Source organism: Bombus flavifrons, chromosome 17, assembly GCF_040668555.2.
Source record: "Bombus flavifrons isolate JBK064 chromosome 17, iyBomFlav1_principal, whole genome shotgun sequence".
Lineage (NCBI taxonomy): Eukaryota > Metazoa > Arthropoda > Insecta > Hymenoptera > Apidae > Bombus > Bombus flavifrons.
The window spans coordinates 3482606-3501249 of NC_138458.1; the positions used below are offsets into that span (position 1 = coordinate 3482606).

The 18644-nt window shown below is 34.2% G+C and overlaps 3 protein-coding genes across 4 annotated transcripts in view; 2 read left to right on the forward strand and 1 right to left on the reverse strand.

Annotated features, from left to right (window-relative positions):
- The window catches only part of LOC138188694 (phospholipase B1, membrane-associated-like), a 289810-nt gene that overhangs the window by 255571 nt on the left and 15595 nt on the right, over positions 1-18644 (forward strand). The gene's annotated exons all lie outside the window — the stretch shown is intronic.
- Positions 1-18644, reverse strand: part of LOC138188678 (putative fatty acyl-CoA reductase CG5065) — a 124642-nt gene that overhangs the window by 98162 nt on the left and 7836 nt on the right. The gene's annotated exons all lie outside the window — the stretch shown is intronic.
- LOC138188847 (phospholipase B1, membrane-associated-like) lies at positions 893-10796 on the forward strand. The gene is made up of 7 exons (XM_069130990.1): positions 893-1028; positions 2459-2536; positions 2973-3184; positions 3322-3498; positions 8343-8641; positions 9602-9780; positions 9861-10796. Exons 1-7 carry the CDS (start codon positions 893-895, stop codon positions 10001-10003), a joined length of 1224 nt encoding a protein of 407 aa, XP_068987091.1. The 3' UTR covers positions 10004-10796.

Genomic DNA, 18644 nt, shown 5'->3' on the forward strand with positions numbered 1-18644 from the left:
ATCTTATTCTCAACTCCAACTCATTATTCTATTCATTGTTTCTGTACTGGAAATGGGTATATCTTATTGCCAGCTGTAGTTGTAGAATATTCTACTTGCAGAGAAGCGCAGATGTCTATAGCACGAGTATTCAAGAATTTTTGCATTCGTCCTATAGCATCCGGTGTCCGGCATCGACAATTGGAAGAATTACGTATAAGAAACATCATTTACAATTGCCATTTCCATTTGTGGCCTAAACACTGTCATTTTTATAGTCGTCGCGGGCAATATTTCGCAATAATAATAGAAATATAATTGAACGCTCAAAATATTTCTATTTTCAATTATCATTGATGTATTATTTCGCATTGAAAATTAATAAGCATATGTATGTCCATTACACAAATAATACGGAGAGTACACATATATGATGTTACATCTTATACCGCGATACTAAATCTGCGAAAAAATGTAAAATAATTATTTCAAGTGTTTTATTTTCGTGGCTCGACATCGGACATCTAGAGTACTTAAGTGATTATGTATGTTATGTTAATGACTAAAACAGGTATAAATATTCGTTCGTCATGGCGGAATTTGAAATGTTTCATCGAATTGTCTTATATTTGATCGACGAGGGTATGAGATATATTGGCAGATCTTCTCTAAATCCAGCTTCACTTTCGATAACGACTTTGTAATTGTGTACAATTTCTCTGAAATATACCACAGCCAAGACAACCTTCATAACGAACATTGCACCTCAACGTTAAAACCGGCTAGCACTTTAAAAAAATTAAGTATACCACCTTGAATCCATTTGGAGTTGTTAAAAGGTTATAGCAGAATAAAAAGTACGAGTTTTCGCGAATGTCTCATCATTTCGTTAGTTGGTCGAACAAGACGTGCAATGGGCAAGTTTCGTTTGTATCTTTTGTTACAATTATGCGTGCTGACGGCGCCTCAAAAGACGACTTTAGACTCACCAATAAATTTGCACTATTATCGGCAATTTCGTAACTGGCTTCTCCAAAGTATCGGTATGTGTTTACTTAATTTTGTATAGTGTCCAGTTATTTTGTATTTAGTGTCCAGTGTATAGTTATTTTGTATAGTGACCATTTCCTACGATATATAAAAAGGAATGCTGTGTAATTTTCAACCAATGTATTTTTAAAACGGCGTAAAAGAAAAAATGCGTTATTTTAGAAAAAGTGTACACAATACTTGTTATACAGATATGCAATGTGCAGAAAGTTTATATTCCGTTTATATTCCGCCGAGTTGTATCACGGAAAACGATCGATGATACTTGATGTTACCAGAAATTTCTTAGCGCGGGAAAATTAAATGTTTCAATATTGTTTAAGGATGCAGTGGTAAAAGTGTAAATTACTTATTTATTAATACTCCATTATCGATTATGAAGATTTGATCATCATGTGTAATAAATTTAATTTTAATGCTTTACAATACTTTTAAACACCATACTCTAAAATACTATAGGTTCATTCATTATCATTTCCATTTATCATATTTGGCACTTGTGATGTTCTTTAAAATTTTTCTCGGTGTACATTGTACATGAATCATCCGATATCAGTGGTATCCAATATCGTATGCGTCGATTACTTTGTGCATAATGCCATCTAAGGGAGAACGTACGATACTAATTGTCGAAATGAAACGAGAGATACTCTGAAACTATAAAATAGGAAAGTGATGTAGAAGGTGGAAAAATATTTTTCTAACATTGAAGATACTTTCGCTCTGAAGCATTGACGGTACTAAAAAAGAGACATTTATAGGTGATTTAAGTCACAAATAAAATGTAATTAAACGCAGTTTAACATATTAAACAACATCGCGCTATTTAGTGGGAAAAGTGTTATAGGACTCATAAGTAATTAACACACTGTTACGTTTATGGCAATATCTTACCCTTCGCTGTTTTAATCTTGGAATTAATATTATTCTTTTTATAATATCTACTAGGAAATATGGATATTAATCCAGATACTGAAAATCACGTTATATTTATCATATAATATGGATATTAAATAAAAAAAATTTTTCAAGGAATATGACGTCCAAAGTTTCAAAATCATTGATTCCAAATGAAGCGATGTACTTTTATCACTATTGTAAAAAAAGTCATGTGTAATATGTTTCCTTTTGGGTGACTCTTTCAAAAAGCAATTTATATGGAAAGTAATTCATGTTCCGACCAAATTGTTCGCGACATAACTCAATTTATAAGAAACTGAATTTACAGATATAATTTCCTAGTTCTAGACGAAATTATATTAGTAGCCAAATAGGAGTTCTCGTGATTTTTGCATTACTGAAAATAGATTTGATTCCTTGTTTGTGTAAGTGAAATCACAAAATGAACTTCATCCAGATCGTAATGACTTAATCGTATGACCTAATGAAACGTATTTTCTAGGAGCAAATAATCACGATGAGGGATCAGTCTCACAATCAACGCGAAATATTAGGAAACTTCAAATACAGGTTCCATCAGACGTACCATTTCCTTGCAACGTTGCAGGTAGTTAAAATTTTATTTATTATTGTTGAAAAATTTTTATCCATTATTATAAAAAAACGAAATCATCCTTAGATATTACTTTTTCGTATTTACTTTTCTAAAATCATTGCTTAGTTTAAATTGCAGTTAGACGTGTTTTGCCTTGGAAATTGAAATTAATTAAACGCACAGTAATTTTAATATACTTTTAAGTTTATTTTTAAATTCTTTATATTATTGTCATTTTTCGTGATTGATATTTATTTAATCGATACAACAATTATTCAAACATGGCAGACCTATGTATCTCCAATTAATATTTTATCGCCATATTTTTAACTTGTCACTATATTTAAATAAATAGATTCATTACCGTACAATTGTTAGGATTTGTTATAATCGCTCGATATAATTCCAGGAACTTGGTATCCTAAATCTTTTATTCTAACCCCTTTAGGTGGTAGGTCTCCCAAAGTTCCCGAGTCGGTTCATCGTTTGAGACCAGGTGACATAGATGTTATTGCCGCGATGGGCGATTCTTTGACAGCCGGTACTGGAATTTTTGCAACTAATTTATTGGAGATGCTCGTCGAAAATAGAGGCGCGTCAGCGAGCATTGGTGGTGAAGGAACTTGGCGAACATACTTGACGCTTCCCAATATTTTTAAAGTACGTTACTCAAATTCTTTACTCAAAAATTGATCACGTACATAAATTATATAATCATTAATATATTTATTACTTTGTATGATTTATTAATCATAAAAGAGAATAGCGCTTTCATAGTCGGCTCTTTTTATAATTAGGAATTTAACCCCAAATTATTGGGCTATGCACTTGGAGATTCTCTGACTACTCAATCAGCTTCGCAGTTAAACGTCGCTGAGATCGCTGCAATATCCAGAGATATGCCATTTATGGCCAAACATCTAGTCAATAAAATGAGAAATGATCCGAGGATAAATATAAAGAGACATTGGAAGGTTCGTATTTTAGGTAAAATAATGAGATAATAACATGAAATTGATATTAGCATTCTGTAATATATATATTTTTTTTTCCATTTATTTATTTAAATTTTACAATTTGTCCAGTAGGACATTTGGTAAAATGTTATATCTTGGTGTTGTAATAATGTAGCATGTGGGTGGTTACCCCCAGCGGGGTACCATTTTCGTGTTTGTTAGGTTGTATCCTTTGTGAGATCTGTTGGGTGTTTCCTTTTTAGACTTCTTTCTATGTTTGATGTGTTGATCGTTTCCGCTGCTAGCCAATTCGGGTGCGTTGCTACTCTTTCTCTGTACCTTCCTGCGTATCTGCTAATCTCCTCCTTGACCGTTGACATACCCAGGTCCTTCCGTATATCCTCGTTTCTAACGTACCATGGGGCGTTTACTATTGTTCTAATAATTTTAGCTTGTACTGTCTCTATTTTGTTTATATGGCTCATTGCTGCTGTTCCCCATAGTGGTATTCCGTACGTCCAGACTGGTTTTATAATTGTTTTGTATATTTTTAGTTTGTTTTCTATGCTTAGTTTGGATTTTCGAATTGTTAACCATTGCATCTGTCTCCTTGCTGCCTGTATTTTGTATATTATTGATTTAATATGTTGTTTCCATGTAAATCATTTATCTAGGTGGAGTCCTAGGTATTTGACTTGCCTTGTTTGTGTTATTTGCGTGCCGTTTAGTGTAATGTTTGGTGGTATCTGTTTTCGCAGTGTGAATGTAATGTGGTTGCATTTATCGGGGTTTGCTTTAATTTGTTTATCTTGAACCCACTTTTCTATTTTTGTGATATGTTCTTGTAGTAATGTGACTGCTGTTACAGGGTTCGTGTACCTAACTAGTACAGTTGTGTTATCCGCAAATGTCAATATTTTGCTATTGGTAGTTGTTGGTATGTTGGCCGTGTATAATGTGTAAAGCATTGGTCCTAGGACGCTTCCTTGCGGAACCCCTGCCTTGATATGTTTAACTTCAGAGCATGAATCTTTAATTTTTACTATAAAGGTTCTGCTGCTTAAGTACGATTTTAACAAATGGTATATTTGTTCCGGGAATTGTTTCCTGATTGTTTGTAGAAGGCTTTCGTGGTTTATTTTATCGAATGCCTTTTCTATGTCCATAAAGAGTGCTGTACAGTATTCTTTGCTTTCTAATGCTGTTATTACTTCGTTAGTGAGTCTGTGCATTTGCTCTATCGTAGAGTGTTTGTTTCTGAATCCAAATTGGTGATCTGGTATTAATTTTTCCTTCTCTATTATTGGTTTTAAGCGGGCGTAAATTATTTTTTCTAATATTTTGGATAGTACAGGAAGTAGTGAAATTGGTCTGTATGATGCTGTTTGGTGTGGGTCTTTGCCTGGCTTAGGTAGCATTTTGATCTGTGCTAGTTTCCGTAGTTTAGGATAGTATTGGATTCTTAATATTGCATTGTAAATTATTGTGATTAGTCGTACCGCTTTTGGCGGAAGGTTTTTCAAGATTTTACCATTGATTAGTTCGATACCTGGTGCTTTATTGTTTTTTGTTTTGTTTTATGTTTCTAATTTCTTGTGCTGTTGTTTTAGGTATGATGTAGTGTTTGTCAGTTGAGGTACTAGTGGTTACTGCATACTCGTCGGTATGACAATTGCGGTTGCTGTTATTGATATTATGGGGTGTGAATGTGTTGCTTAGGTGGTTGGCAAATTCTTCCGCTTGTTCCTCATTGCTTCTTGCCCATGTGTTATCTGCTTTTCTGATTGCTGGGACTAGTTTTATTGGCTTCTTTATTTTTTTTTATTGTTTTCCATAGGGAGTAGTTGGTGTTCTTGTGTGCGGATAGTGACTCTATGAATTTTGTGAACTCGTTGTAGTTGTGTTCTTTTATTTTGTTTTTTATTTCTTTTACAAGTTTGTTTAGGTGTTTTTTGTTTTCTTTTGTTCTATGTTTTTGCCATTTTGCTTTCGCTTTTCTTTTTTCTCTGATTTTTTCGAGGATGTCTGGCGGAATGATTTTTGTTTGTCTATTTGTTGATTCAGGTATGGTGGTTGCCCATGCTGCTTCCTGAATAGTTTCTGTGAGTGTTTTTACTGCTTGTTCGATGTGTTCAGGTGTTTTCAATGGGATGTTGCAGTTGATTTTGCTCTCAATTATTTCTTTAAATGTTTGCCAATTGGTTGTTTTGTTGCTTAGTGTCTCTGGATTGTTTTGAAGTTTTGGTTTTTTTCTATATGTAATTATTATGGGTGTATGATCGGAGCTAAGCTCGAAGCTGGGTGCTATATTTAGTTTATTTGTGTTTAGTCCCTTTGTAACTGCAAAATCAAGTAGGTCAGGTGTTTTGCTCAGGTCTGTCGGCCAGTATGTCGGTCTTCCTGTGGATAATATATTGAGATTATTATTTCTAATGTATTTTTCCAAGGTTCTTCCTCGAGGTGTAGTGATTCTTGATCCCCATATTGTGTGCTTTGCATTGTATTCTCCCGCTGCGATAAACTTATCAGCTAATTGTTGAAAGTACTCTTCCCACTTTTGAGGTGTAATTTTGTTTCTCGGCGGTACGTATACTGCTGACAACTGAAAATGGTTGCTGCTAGTTTGTACTGTAACGGTGGTTGCTTGTATATGTTCCTTACTGACTTGGCTGTGTAGGTGATATTTAATGTCGCTTTTTATTATTACTGCGGTCTCTCCGTGTGCTTTTCCTGAGGGATGCTTGGTGTCATAAATGGTGTAGTACGGAATTTTTAAATAGCTTTTTGTAGTGAAGTGCGTTTCTGATACGAGTAGTATATCTATGTTGTTACTGTACAGGTATGTTTTGGTTTCTAGGGCCCTTTGTTGTAGGCCGTTAGAGTTCCAGGCTGTTATTTTAAGCGTGTCCATTTTTATTTCTTATTTTTGCTCAGCATGTTTGTGAGTAGTTGTAGCATAAGTGTTATTTGTTCCGTTTGCTGTCTGAGGGTTGCGTTTTGTTCGATTATCATTTTTGTAAGTATTTCAGTGCTTTTGATGGATTGTTATAGTAGTTCTTTGATTTCTGTAGTGTCTTCGGTGTTGTTGCTTTGACTCTGATTGTTAATGGGCGTTTCTTGTCTGATACTTTGTGTTACTTGCGCGTAACTTCGGTTTACTTGGATGTCTGTGTTTCTGTTTATAGCTATTATTTCATTTTGTGCTTTCAATGTTGCTTTGTTTTCCGTTGTATTTTGTTGTTGTTGGTAGTTATCAACTGATCTATTGCGAAGTGATGGAAACAGTTTACGTTGTAGTTGTTTCCTGATTTCACATCCTTTATAGCGGATTTATTTATATATTATAGTGTGGTTTCCGTTACAATTGTAACATCTAACTTCTTCTATTTTTCCTGTGTATGGGCAGTGTGTTGTTAAATGGTTTTTTGCACATTTAACACATGCCGGGCTTCTATTACAATAGTTTTTTGTGTGTCCGTATTGTTGGCACCGCATGCATTGAGGTATTTCTTTTTTGTAGCGTGATGGTTCCACTGTTACTATTGTGTTTAGAATTTTTTTAACTTCGTATATTTCTTTACTATTTGTTCTCGGTTTTAGTTCAATTAGGAATAATGTTAGTGGTTGCTTAGTGTCATACCTGGTCATATTGTTAATTGATCTTGTTTTATGGCCAATTTTTGCTAGTTCCTCACTTAATTTTTCTATGTTGGTTTTTGGATGTAGTCCTCTTATGACTACTTTGTAGCTCCTTTCTGTTTTGAGCTGGTACGTGTGGTGTATGGCATTTTTCTCCTTAAGTTCGTTTATTACTTTTCTATAGCTTTCTGGGGAGTTTGTTTGGATTTTTACCTGTTCCAGTTTTACTTGTTTCATTGTGTAATTTTCCTTCCCAGCTATGTTGTATAATCTATCAATAAGCGGGTCTATTATTTGCGCCTCGACAAATATTGGTGGTGGTTTTGTAATGTGTGTTGGTTGAGTTGTGATTTTGCTTGTTGGGTCATCGTCTATTTCTTCCATTAGCGAGCTGAAGGAGTTTCTTAATGGTAATTCTTGCAGCCATCGCTGCTTTTCTGATTCTATGTTACCTATAATTTTTCTTTTTTTATTGTAGTTCGCCACCTTCCAGCTTCCATCCTGTTGTGTTGTTTCTTTGTTCGTTTCCATTTCCACTTCAGTTGTATCTGAGCAGTCCTGATCTTGATTTATTTGTTGGCTTGGTTTTGTTGTGGCTGTTGTTTTGTTTATATAATATTCTTCGTCTTTATTAATTATCTTTATTGGTGTAACTTTCATTTTGTTTTTCTTTATAGTCTTCTTAATGGAAAACACAGGTTTCCAACATTTAGCTATGGGCGTAGCTGTTCGTGTATTTATTTTAGTCACTTGTATATTTGACGCACTGTATCACCGCTGCTTCACGTCCTCTCAGCTCGGCTGCTTGGGCAGAACTGTGTAATATATATTAGCACTGAATTTCACAATTACTTCGCCTGCTTGTGCTTTCTTTCAAATCCATAATATTAACAACATTATTGCTAGTAGTGTTGTGGTAGAAACTACTATGTTTATTATGGCTGAAAATATGTCGAAATAGTTTTATAGACATATGAAAATTATACATAGTTTTCATATAGTCGTTGTGGAATAAAGAAACAGATAAGTATTTCATTTAAGTTTTATTGAAATAATTTTGAAAGTTAAGGATATTTGTTTTATGTTAGGGGATTTCCGAGTTACCAGTGAAAATCAAAAGTGTTTAGAGCAAATATCAAATTGGACAAAAAGATTTTTGTCAGTTATTTTAATTTTTTATTTCATTGTTCAAATAATAAAGTCTCTGTTTCTGTGTTTTACAGTTGATCTCTTTATTCTTCGGGCACAATGATTTTTGTGGCGATATATGTGCACTTCCTTCTCCGTGGTCTGTTTTGGATAATCACAAAACTGATTTAATTAATACTCTTACGATATTAAGAGATAATTTACCCAGGACTTTTGTCACTATTCATATAATGCCTCACTTAAAGGAACTGGTTGCTACACGTCAAGGAAGAAGGTCTTTGAAATGCTATATAACCACTACCACAGAATGTTCATGTTTGTTCGCTTTGCAATTCAGAAATCAAAGACAGGAGTATTATAAAATAATGGAGAGGTTCGTATAATTCAGAGAATTGTCAAAGGTTTTTGGATACCTCACGCTTAAACGAGTCGCCTGTCAAGATTTTATGTTATACAATATTTATTTCATATTGCAACATTTACAATATTATTATTAGATAATTGTAATCAATTTTATTGCAAAAAGTTATTACAAAATGACACAAGTTGACTGCCATTTAACTTATTTGATGGCAGAATCTCATGTTAAAATTATCTTCAACAACTGATACGTTTTCAAATCTATAACTAGTTAACTCTGGTTCCTTTGAGTTTTCTACTTTAATTTAAATTGATTAATTTTGATGAACATTAAATCAATGTGCATACATATTTTTATTATTTTAGCTTTGTACTTACGATATTAGTTAAATTTTATGAAGATAAAAGTTACATTTATCTTACACTTCGTAAAATTCGAACACGAAGAATTTTTCAGCGATCTACATTTCGAAATAGACTATTTGACTCGTTGTCAGCGGCATGATATACAATAAAATATATTGTGTATTTAGGGGAACCTTATCTAATCATCAGAGAAAGGTTTTCTTAATGATAGTATTCTCATCTGTAATTTGACAGTCTGTATGCATTACTTATTTCTGAAAGTTATTTTGTTGTATTTCTTCAGTTCTTATACTTGTTCGTTGACTCAAATAACACTGTCCTATCACCTTATGGTTATTCGAATCAGTTCCTCGTTTTTGATATTTTCCTTTGCTAGACCTAAGTTATACGTGAAAAACTAATTTTATCTGAACAATACACGTGTGTGTGTATAACAAGTTTGATTATTCTGTACAAAGTTCAAGACTGAGATGTTGTGAATCTCAACGGCTTAGATGACTCGAATAAATGGATGTCGATATATTTCTCTGATAGGTTTTAGATATCGATATCCATTGTATGATGCATATGAGGAATATGCAGATACAATCTTGCCCAAATTTTTTAGGTGGCAAGAATTGGAAGAAGAAATCGCCAATTATCCAGAATTTCATAGAAATGACTTCACTGTTATAATTTTACCAACACTTAAACACGCGAAGATACCGCTTGCCAAGGATGGATTCGCCGATTTATCGTATCTTTCTGCTGATTGCTTTCACCTAAGCCAAAAATCTAATGCAATATGTAAGTATAATGGAGGAGCTTGTGTAATACCATGACTTTTATATTAATAATCAAGTGAAAATTGTTTCATGTATATCAAGTGGCAAATAATCTGTGGAACAACTTGTTAGAACCAGTTGGCAACAAATCTTCTGTTTGGACCCCATTATATGAAAGATTTTTGTGTCCTACTTCGGAAAGACCATTCTTGATGACACGTGAAAACTCGCACAAGTTTTTCTAAATTGAAGACGCGTCTGTGATTTGATTTCAAGATTAAAATTGTGGGCATTGAAATTTAGAATAGTAGAAGCAAATTGCCATTTCAATCCACAATCGAATTTTGTTAATATATCATATATTTAATTATAACTAATAATTATTTCTTAATTTGATAAAGTATATCTGTGCAGATATTTCTGTTATTGCATATGATCTCATCCCGAACTTTATGTATTTCACATTTGCATTCACAGCTGCCTTTTTTATTTTATATCTCACACTAATCTTTATCAGCGCTTTTATGAAACGTCTATGCTAAGTACTTTCATATATGATTTCATGGTTTTAGAAAGAAATGTTATGAAATATAGGTATGGTTGATATTTAATTGATTCACACAGATTCAATTTTAGCTTTCTATATTTCGCCACCATATACAACCGTCTGAACACAACGGATACACATAGATAATTAACACGTGGTCGACTCTTAAGACAAAAGAGCGTTGTTTGAAGTCGTACCAACTTAGCTTGTAGGAACTAGTGATCATACCAACTTAACGTTTCTCAACAAGAAAGGAGTGTAGAGTCGACGAATTTTTAAATTTCGAACGATAAATGACTGGGAATGCTTGAGAGATATTCAATGTTATTTTCAGTTATTTATTTGTCTTCCGTTTTCTATTCTTTCATCGTTGCTTGTTTGTTTCGTTCCTCTTCATTACTATCACGATAAAATAAAAAATTAGTTACGAAATTATTATTCAGCGAAGTAAAAATTGTCCAGATTTACAGAAAAATAAATTTCCTCAGGAATTAGCCATATTATTAATAATACATATTATTAATAATTATAAATAATACAAACCATACTATTCCATTTTGTATTGTTGAAAATAATATCGCAAATGAAAAAGTTCGTACAACTATTCTAATAGTGTTTCCAAATACAACAACTAATAATATAGTTTATGGAATATAAATTTATGTTTCCAATTATTATTATTACTTCTGCTAATATTATTATTTATTATCACGTAAAGAGACGAACAAAAGTTAAAAGAAAATTCGAGTTTCTCTAATTTAATTACTGTCCTACGATGGATTAAGCTACTTTACTTTAAAACGTCATCATCACTTTTTAAATTGTGGTTGGATGTATTAAGAAAAATTGTTACTAATCCTTTATAAAAACGCGAAGTGAAACAGCCGAAACATCAGTAATTGTTCTTCTACAATTAGTTCATTTAGTTTATTGCTTACTTTATTCCTTATTTCGAATAAAATTTCAAAACATTTTACTTTCTACTACTATTTTTCAGTTTTCTACCGCCAGACGAGAGTACTTGGTGTACTAGTAGAAAATAATAGGTTATCTAGAAGATAAATTATATTAATAAAATGAAGGAAGTAGTAGAGTCAAATGGCTATGCTTTAAAATCTAGGAAGGACACGCGTGTAACTCGCTTACACAATCCAATCAATCTGGATTTTTCATAAAAATATTAAGAAACCAAAATTGGCGTTTTGTTTATATATTGAGGAACACAGTAAGAGCTTCACTTCGTTCAACCATTATATTGAAATGACACAAATGACATTACCACACACCGGTATAGTGTGTCAAACATATGACTTTAAAAAGATGGAACGTTTCTACTGTAATAAAAATCGTTAAAAATGAGTTCTTTAAGGTGCTAATTGACGAAAGCACAAACATATCAGAAACTAAAAATTTATATATTTTACTAAGATATGTATTTACACGAAAGCAAATACAAAAATGATTATCAGATCTGATTCAGGTTAAGAACAGTACATCAGAAAAATTATACAAGTACGTAGCTGGCATTTACGTGGATAACACAAATGATATGCTAGAGAGACAGAACTCATTAATTTTCGCTTATTGCGAGATAATACGGAAGGTGCTGTCTTCCCATGTATTTGCCACTGCATGCATTTAACTACATATCATGTGTGCGAATCTTTTCCGATAAGTGTTGAGCAGTTTCTACATATAATTTGTAGCTATTTTGCAAGAAGTGTAAAAAGACAAAGTCTACTAGAAAGCACGCAGAATTTTGTGAAAGCAGCTCGCTAGAGGGTGCTTCAACCGTATGCAACAAGCTGGTTAGCTTAGTCAGAGTTCGTCAAAAGATTTTTGGAACAGTGAAAAGTACTATTCAGTGTGTTTGCAGATACAGCTATGGAAAAAATGTGTGCTATTGCCAATATCATATTTAATTCTTCTAATTGTAAAATTATACGACAATTATAAAAATTATAAAGTAAAATATAAAAAATTATAGAAATATAAAAGAAAGATTGTAAAATTCGAGGCAATAATTGTTTTTGCTCAAATAATCGTAAGCTGTCGCATCGCGTTCGTTTTCGTATCATCAGTAGTCAATCAATGTTCCCCGAGTATCAATGATTCTAGCGGTGTCTCCCCGCTGATTTTGTCAGTGTGGAGAGCTGGTCTAGTTCCGGTGTAGTGAAATAATGAAATCGAATTATTGCCGTCGCAATCCGTTGTAATATATTTCCAAAATAAATAATTTATTTTTGACAATTTAGAGTTCCGCAGGTACAAATTGTATGACTCGTAATAAATACCCGATAACACTCAGAGAAACTTCGTAGATCACCGCGATGCTTGTTTATGCGTCCGTATTCTTTAACTCTGTATAATGAACTCTGTCTGTCGTGACTGCGTCTGTTTATTTATATTCGTCGGGGGACAGCTGGAAAATTTGAACTCGACTGCGTTTGACGGTTGTATGTAGCGGCGACATTGTTTTGCTCGGAGTTCATTACTCCTTAGAATACTTGTGACCTAACAGTCTTGCTACTCTGAAGCAAAACAACAACGGGATTTGAATTGTTCTGCTCGCGTGCCGCTACATCAGTGTTTGATCGTTCAAAGGCTTAGCAGTAATCCGAATCCGAATTGTCAAGGCAATCAACGGCGGTCGGTAATTATTTTCCATATCGAAGCCGCCATTGGTATTTTCAAATTCGAACACTGAGATGGTTTCAACCGCTGTATCTTCAAAAATCTAAATTTTTCAATGAGATGAAGAGCGGGCAGCAGTATTGTTGAGAATTATGGATCGTAATCGCCGAAATAAATATGCAGGAACATTTTAATTACATGTAGGGATGATAATAAAATAGTTTTGTATTTATTTATTGTGTGATTTACAAGATGTTCATAGATGCCCATTACACGTGTTTCAGCACTCTTCTAGTCTCACATTTATAGCATGCATACGGAACAGTGACATTCTTTTGTTCTACGAGACGCTGCGCACGCACATACTCACAAACACATAAGTGCATTACTACTGCGTGGTCGATCCAGAGTAACGCACAAAATTACATATATTGCAATAGGTATAAATTTGATGAGACGGTGTCGGCTCGCGCACTTACAATCGCAAAGTCGCTGCACACTTGCGAATCCACCGTTATATACTGTTACGTCCCGTGATCCTCCACATAAACCCCACGCCATCCATCGGTCAAGATGATCACCAGATGCCTAACATCCTTATTCGGACCTGCAATAATCCTAAGAACCGTTATAAATTTTAACATTTTTTACAATCAAGTCCCTTAAATCCCTCAAGTATCTTTCAAGTCGAAACGTTCCTTAGAGTTGTTGTTCATTCTGGGAAAACGCGGAACAGCGAATTCTTCTCGTGTATAATGCCACTCGTGAGTACCTTTGGTAGGGAGCGGCCAGCGCCCATCCTTACCCACCAGTTGTTTCCTCATCCAATTAGCAGCGATGTCCATTGTCCTCACTTTCTTAACGAAACTTGCTGTCAACGAATCCGCTTGTCTCGTGTTCTAGACACACCCATCAACAGTTTTCCTCCCGACATCGCCGTTTTCGAACGGCACTTGCTAGTAACTCTGAGATCTGAACACATCTCACACGCTCACTGCGCTGAGCAAACTCTACACGCACCACGCGCAAAAACTCAAGTCTTCAAAGTGTTGGAAATAAATAACTCAGTGTTATAATCATTCAACCAGCCTTATTATCATAACCGAAATAGGGAATCGACTAATTTGTGGCGTCGATTATCGTATGGTAACAAGAATTTACGTCTCTCGTTGGCGCGTTCTACCGCGAACGTGTCACTTCGCGAAACGGTGAAACAAGTACTATCTTTAGTGCGCGTGACGTAAATCCAGCTTAATATATTTTTAATCGCATGCATTCGGCATTTTAATTAGCATAGGTTATTTTTAAATGGGCTCTGCACTTGGACACTGAACCGCGCGCATGTGTTTATAGCCGATATCCACCCAGTGTATTGTAGAACAATTAGCTGCTTTGTGTTTCTCCTCATCGGTTGTTATCTGTTTTCTTTTGCGTCTACTTTCCTGTAATATCTGCTTACTTATTTTTCATCCCTGTGAATTCTGTGGAAGACATTAATCTGAAGGAAGGGCGGTGGCCAATACTCTTGATGTCGACAAGTGATGATTGCGACGAAAATATAACAAACAATTGTCATACATTTGCGACGGTATCGCCTATCGTAATAGCAGAAGAAGGATTATCATCTATTAAAATAAGCCTGCTACCACGAATGAAATTTGTTGCGTGAGTAAAAATGTAATAAGTTGTGGTGCAGATATAATCAACGGGAAATTTAATTTAACGGGAAACAAAATAAATGTTCGAGAATTCAGTAACTTCATTTAAATTACTGTAGTAATTAATGGCCCGATGATATATTTGATATATATTGTATTGATAATGATAATTGACAATTAATAGAAGACACAATTAAATATACAATGTCAAGGAATCTGCGATCGCATGTTACTTGTTGCTATTTACACTCTGTATTCTTTACCAAAGATCGAACAACAATGCGACTTCACGATAGTAGATACCGACACGTGTGTCACAGGGCTTTAATGATTTTCAGCGTGAAACACCTCAAGATACTCATACTTTTAATAACATCACCCTCTTACTAAAACTGGATAATGTCATGCATTAATGATACGATTAACATTTTTATTTCCAAAACCAAAGTAGAAATACCTTTGATCATCGTAAAGCGTGAAAAATCGGCAGCAGTTGACTTTTTATCATTGATTGCTTCTATGCTTACATTTTGATGATATTTTCATTACATGTAACTTTTTACTGGTTAAGATGAAGGTGAAAATGTTTGAATTGCTAATTGCATCTCATACGAACGATCTATTGTGGTGGTATTAAAAAGAAATAACAGACAGTCAGTGTAAAACTATCCAAAATACGATAATAAACGATATACAATGCTATGCAATACAATGCTAATACACGATCGTTAATCTTGTATCATATTTGGAAACACTTAAAAATAGCTTTATAATATAAACATTATTGAAAATATATGGGGCCACCTGAAACGAAAAATATCGAGTTACCATATTTCATCAAGAAATCATTTAAAGGAGGTTTTTTTGGGAGAATGGAGAAATATTTCCACGATAGTTTGAAGCCATAAAATCAAATGGAAACTTCCCACTAACAAGAAAAGGTCGAGATCGGTTAGATTCTGAATTTGATATAACTTCGCAGATTTGAAAAACAGCGCAAAATATTAGACTCGTATCTCTTTTAGCTGCGATATGCCTAATGCTAATGCCTAAGAGGTTATTTCGGAAACAGTTAAATGCAGATAAAAATTTGTTAATACAAATTTCATGATGTCCAGCGTGATGTCCAGAATGAAAGAAACCTCTCTTGTTAATCACAAGTATTCAAAATTGTTTGAAGAAATTATGTCAGTCATGTTCATTTGAGAAATTATGGCAGCAATACATATGACAAACAAAACTTGCACTTTTTGTCACGAATGCTACTATATATTATGCATATATATATATGGTTTCCTCATTAGTTAATGTAAATATCCTATTTATATTCTGCAATTTTATTTTCTTTTATTACGACGGCCGACATTAACACATAAATCTACGATAATAGTAACCATTATTGCTATTGTTCGAGAATTTATTGAAACCAACAAGCATTATGATTTTTTTATATTTCATAAATTACATGCAGTTTTTATTTTATTGTGAGCAAAGTCCAGTGGTATCGAATATGGGGAACGGGAAGCTCCATGAGGAGCGGGTCTGCATTCTGCTCGCAATAATACAAACGTTTCATTCAAAACTTGATGAGCTGGTCGACTATGACATGAATCGTGAACAATCGTGTATGAAATAGATAGAGTTTACGCCTTTGCTTTAACTTTGTACTGCTTTAAATTTTCTACGAAGTCGTAAACATAAAAATCGCAAATATAATGCACATGTCATTGTTGCTGGCACATAATTCCATTCTTAAGTAAAAGCGACAATTAATCTGTTCTTCTTTAGGAATAGACAGCCGATTTACTTCTGATATTGATTTAAACGTCGTAATATTAAGTTCTTGCTCACCAAGTTCACGTAGTCACTGTAAATCGTAGTGTTAGTGAACCTTTTCTCTACATGTAAAAGACTTCCGTTATCCCTGTATTCTGATATACCTACAATTTTCTGCTGCTTCATCGATAGTAGAATATTTTTCTTAGTAAAAGTAAATATCAATATGCACTTTAACATTTGCTCTTCAGAGAAGGGGTCATTTGCGACTCATGATACTATTGAGACTCTTGTTCCTCGTGACGAACGGAGTGCATAGTAATAAAAACGTTAGACCTCGAATTTCATGGTCAAGATCGTTTTTTTTTTTTTTTTTATTTAATTGTTTACATTCACAATTTGTCCAGTTTGGACATTTGGTAGAATTTTTTAGCTGTTAGATTATCATGCGGGTGGCTACCCCCAGTGGGATGCCATCTTCGTGTTTGTTAGGTTGTGTCCTTTGTGAGGTCTGCTGGGTGTTTCCTTTTCAGTCTTCTATCTATGTTTGAGGTGTTGATCGTTTCCACAGCTAGCCGGTTTGGGTGTGTTCCTATTCTTTCTTTATATTTTCCTGCGTGTCTTCTAATTTCCTCTTTGACCGTTGGTATAGCCAGGTCCTTCCGTATAACCTCGTTTCTAACGTACCATGGGGAGTTTACTGTTGTTCTAATAATTTTAGCTTGTACTGTCTCTATTTTGTTTATATGTGTTGAGGTTATTCGATGTGTAATCAGAGAAAACTAGTGGATAAATTGTAAGGCAGAAAATATATTTAAATATAAGTGTAATTATAAGTAAGAATACAATTTGAGCTGGTCCAGATCCGCACGCTAGCTGTGTTACCCAATAACTGAAAAAACCCCGAAGCCAACGTCGCCTGTCTACTGTTTATGGTCTGACTTCGTTGCAGTCTTTTGTCTACGCGCTGTCAATGGCTTCAGTGCTTTAGAAACTAAAAAGACCAGATGTAGAGTTTTCTTATAAGTGGTGACCACTTCAACACCCTCCCTAAAACTCTACATCTCCACAAACAATTATCTCAAATTTACAAATTATCTCTTAATATTTTTTTAACTCTTGTCGTAAATATCTGAAAATCAATTTGTCAATGCCTTCACAAGTACATTTGCCAGACGCCTTTCTCTTTTTCATTCAAATTAATTTATTACAAAAAAATACTAGAAGACTAAACAGATCATGTAGAGTTTTTCTTTTTTTTTTTTTTTAGAAGTGACAACCACTTCGACTCCCTCCCTAAAAACTCTACATGTCTACAAACAATTACCTCTTAATATCCTTTTTATTTTTCAAACCTAACTTTTGTCTTAAATATTCAAATCTTGGTTTTGGCAACGCCTTTGTACATATATCTGCCAGTTGCTCTTCGCTTGTTACATACGTTACATCAATTTCGCCTTTATTGTATAAATCTCGCAAGAAATGATATCTTACGTCAATATGCTTACTTCTTTGATGGAATTCTGGATTCTTAATTAATTTCACGGCACTAGTATTGTCTACACATAGCATATACTTAAGGATCTCTATTTTACATTCAAGAAATATTTTCTTTAGCCACATAATTTCTTTCGCTCCTGAGGCTGCACTGACATACTCAGCTTCGGTCGTAGATAGAGCTATACATTGTTGTCGCTTACATTGCCATGTGATGGCCGCATTCGCATACTTACATACAACGCCTGATGTCGACTTTCTTGTTTCTTTGTCGCCTGCATAGTCAGCATCGCTAAAGGTTTCGAGACTGCCTGCTTTTGTATATAAGAGTCCCATGTCCGCGGTCCCTTTTATGTAGCGCAAAATTCGTTTGACTAATTTCCACTGATACTGGTTTGGATTCTCTAAATGTCTCGCCGCTATATTTATTGCAAAACTAATATCTGGCTTACTTACGGTTTGTAAAAACATTAAGTTCCCTACTGCTTCTCTGTATGGTGCGTTACAATCATTATTGCCTATGTTACTTTCGTTCCAATTAGTCTCGATAGGTGTAGAAACACTGTTTGCCTCATTCATATTAAATTTTTCTACAAGAATTCACGTCTTATTTTTATGGTGCGATTTCATTTCATCGTTCATAGCCGTTTCCCATAACTCTTTCTTTTCGGAACTCATCGCTTCGTTAAAATCCACCGGTAATTTTTCCGCTACGTACGTTACTGGGCTACCATAAAAATCGGTTCGTTTGATCTTAGCTCTATCTCTCAATTG

Coding starts and splice junctions, on each gene's coding strand:
- LOC138188847 (XM_069130990.1), top strand. CDS start 893: ATGGGCAAGTTTCGTTTGTATCTTTTGTTACAATTATGCGTGCTGACG. Junction 8,642..9,601: donor TATTATAAAATAATGGAGAG/GTTCGTATAATT, acceptor CAAATTTTTTAG/GTGGCAAGAATTGGAAGAAG. Junction 9,781..9,860: donor CCAAAAATCTAATGCAATAT/GTAAGTATAATG, acceptor ATGTATATCAAG/TGGCAAATAATCTGTGGAAC.